At 45.2% G+C, this 2,494-nt stretch overlaps 1 protein-coding gene across 1 annotated transcript in view; it reads left to right on the top strand.

Annotated features, from left to right (window-relative positions):
* The window catches only part of LOC102204393 (centrosomal protein of 162 kDa-like), a 6,789-nt gene extending 4,583 nt beyond the window's left edge, over positions 1-2,206 (top strand). Inside the window, exons 5-9 of the mRNA XM_005754865.2 lie at positions 28-160; positions 669-810; positions 882-980; positions 1,170-1,304; positions 1,791-2,206. Of these exons, the coding sequence (XP_005754922.1) occupies positions 28-160; positions 669-810; positions 882-980; positions 1,170-1,304; positions 1,791-1,991 (710 nt within the window). The 3' untranslated portion in view covers positions 1,992-2,206. The remainder of the gene's footprint in view (positions 1-27; positions 161-668; positions 811-881; positions 981-1,169; positions 1,305-1,790) is intronic.
* Positions 2,207-2,494: the final 288 nt, after the last annotated feature.

The raw sequence follows: 2,494 nt of genomic DNA, 5'->3' as shown, positions 1-2,494 counted from the left end.
GATTTTTTTCATGTTTCCTTCTGACAGGGAGTCATATCTCTGAGGTTCTGCAGGAGAACGAAGCTTTAAAAAAGCAGGTGGAGCTTGTGCTCCTGCAGAGCGAGCAGGAGAAGGAAGCTCTGAAGGCTGATGCTGCACAGGCCAAGCAGCAGCTGTGCAGGTACAGTTTTGTAGTTTTGCTTCTGTGTGCTTTCTGCTTGTTTCCAAATGCTTCTACTTGCACTTGCTGTTTAGGAAATGTTATACTTAAAGCAGTGAAGCAGACTAAATATCAGAGTTCATTTACAGTGTTGAATTTCTATCCCTGAGCCATAAAAGGCTGATGGGGAATATCACTGTCAACGTCAATACACAGGTGTACAACAAAGTGCCAACCACTGGTTATACTCAAGAACAAACAGTGTGGAGATGATGCAGATCACATCATCTGTCAGGAAAACGGTGAAGGGGATGTCACGTTGGGGATGCGTGGCTGCTATTGGAACATTTGTGCTGCTGATGAATTCTCAGGAATATAAAGTTACACTCTCTTCAGATTCAGGCAAAGCTGATTGGACAGTGCTTCATAGTGCAAATAGAGACCCATCCTGCAAAGAAGCAGGATGTTCTTCAACAACCCAGCCAATCACCTGCTGCCCCTGAATTAAAGATATGATTTAATCTCCCAGGCTGACAGAGGAGTTTGAAGAGCAGCTATCCACTACGAAGGCAGAACACTTTAGAGTGTTGGACCACCTGCGGGCCACCCATGCACTCGAACACTCAGACTCTAAGGTTGCAGAACTGACTAATAAGCTGAGCACTCAAGAGGTAGGGCTCCCTCATCAAGCAGCCTCTGTACAACATGAGCCTGCTGCTTTAACATTCATATGTACCTGCAGATAATGATGAATCATCTGGACAAGCAGCTGAAAGAAACGCAGGGGTGCAAAGAAGCACTGAAAATATCCAGGAGGAGAGAGGATGCTCTGCAGACGCAGGTGAGGAGCTGGAGAAAGATCGCTGTGCTGGCTCTATCCAGGATTGTACACAGAAAGACTGAATTATGGAATGCCAGGACTGCCAAAATGAATTAATGAAATACACCATTAAATAATTCATTAAATGTGTCAATAATTAATTGGAATTAATTAATTAATTTAATTTAGCTGCTTCTGTCTCGTGTTTAGCTAACCAAACTGCTGCAGGAGCTGAAGGAAGCTAAAGAAGCTTCAAGCTCAGAGGTGAAACTCCTGTGCACCTTGGAGAGGAAGATACTGAACATGGAGCTCAGACACCAGCACAGAGAGAAGGAGCTGCAGCAGGTACCAGTGAGGGCCCAACTAGCTGACAGAAACTGGAACCCAGAACCTGATGTGAACCTGTAGTGACCCCTAAGGTCAAGATTCAGGTGTTTTAAATCAGCAGTTGTGATAAACTTTGAACACAGGCTTGGACATCCACGGTGGGTGATCCCCTGAACTAACCACGTTCAAACAAAAGCAGGTCTGGATCCACATTGTCAGCGTAAATGAAACTAACTTGAACTTGTGGCAAACTTGTACGAAAACGTAAGCTGACCTGAAAGTTATGCTGTAAATGACTTTAAACGTCTCCTGGACTCTGGGAAACCGTCTGCGAGTCACACAGACATCGGAGTTAGACACACTGCTGAACCTGTGGCCAAACATATACGCTGTTTGGTGGAGAAGACTGTGCACTTCCCCTGATGACATTATCCACATAGAGGTCAGATGAAGTAGTTCTACTGTATCAAATACAACCTGAGGTCTTTTGTTTGTGTCCTTCAGGTGCTTGGGGGGGCGTGGCAGACGCCAGGTGATGATTTGCAGTCTGAGCTGGAGCACTGGAGACGTCTGGCTCAGGACAAGAGCAGGGAGATGGATGCTTTCCGCCTTGAGCTCGACTCCATCCTGGACATCCTGAGACATCTGCAACGACAGGGAGCGGTTCTGCCGACTCCTGAGCTCGCCATTCCACAGAGGAGTTAATACAACGTTTGAAAGCTGAGACTGTGAATGCTGCACTGATTCCATGCCAGTGTGTCAGCAATAGAAGTTTCTACTTTTTATTTAAATAACTATTTTTATATTTTTCATGTTAATGGTTTATCAGTATTGCACCAAAGACCTGCAGAGACTGGCTTACCATCCCTGCCTCCACAGAGGAAACAGTCGTGTGAAATAAAGAAACCTCTTGAACATCATTTTGTTTTTTGACTGTTTTACATGTCTAGATATGACAGCAGGGCCTGCAGATAAAAGTAATATACTTGATCACAACCACAATATGAACACATATTTAAATATTCTGCAGTAAAAGTTCTCCTTATGGCCCCAGTGTGAGGTGGAGGCCAAGTCTCAGCTAACAGTGGCCGGCTTGGTTAGCAGCCTGCACCCAAGCATGGCTGCTGCGCAACATGCCCGTCAGTTGTTATCCTCTGCAGGTGTTTTTGATGGGACTCACATCAGAGTCTCAATTCTTCATCTCTTCC

The sequence above is a fragment of the Pundamilia nyererei genome, unplaced genomic scaffold, assembly GCF_000239375.1.
Source record: "Pundamilia nyererei isolate P.nyererei 1_Seehausen unplaced genomic scaffold, PunNye1.0 scaffold00705, whole genome shotgun sequence".
Lineage (NCBI taxonomy): Eukaryota > Metazoa > Chordata > Actinopteri > Cichliformes > Cichlidae > Pundamilia > Pundamilia nyererei.
The sequence above is the reverse complement of the archived record's forward strand: the minus strand, read 5'-3'. Positions and strand labels throughout refer to the sequence as shown.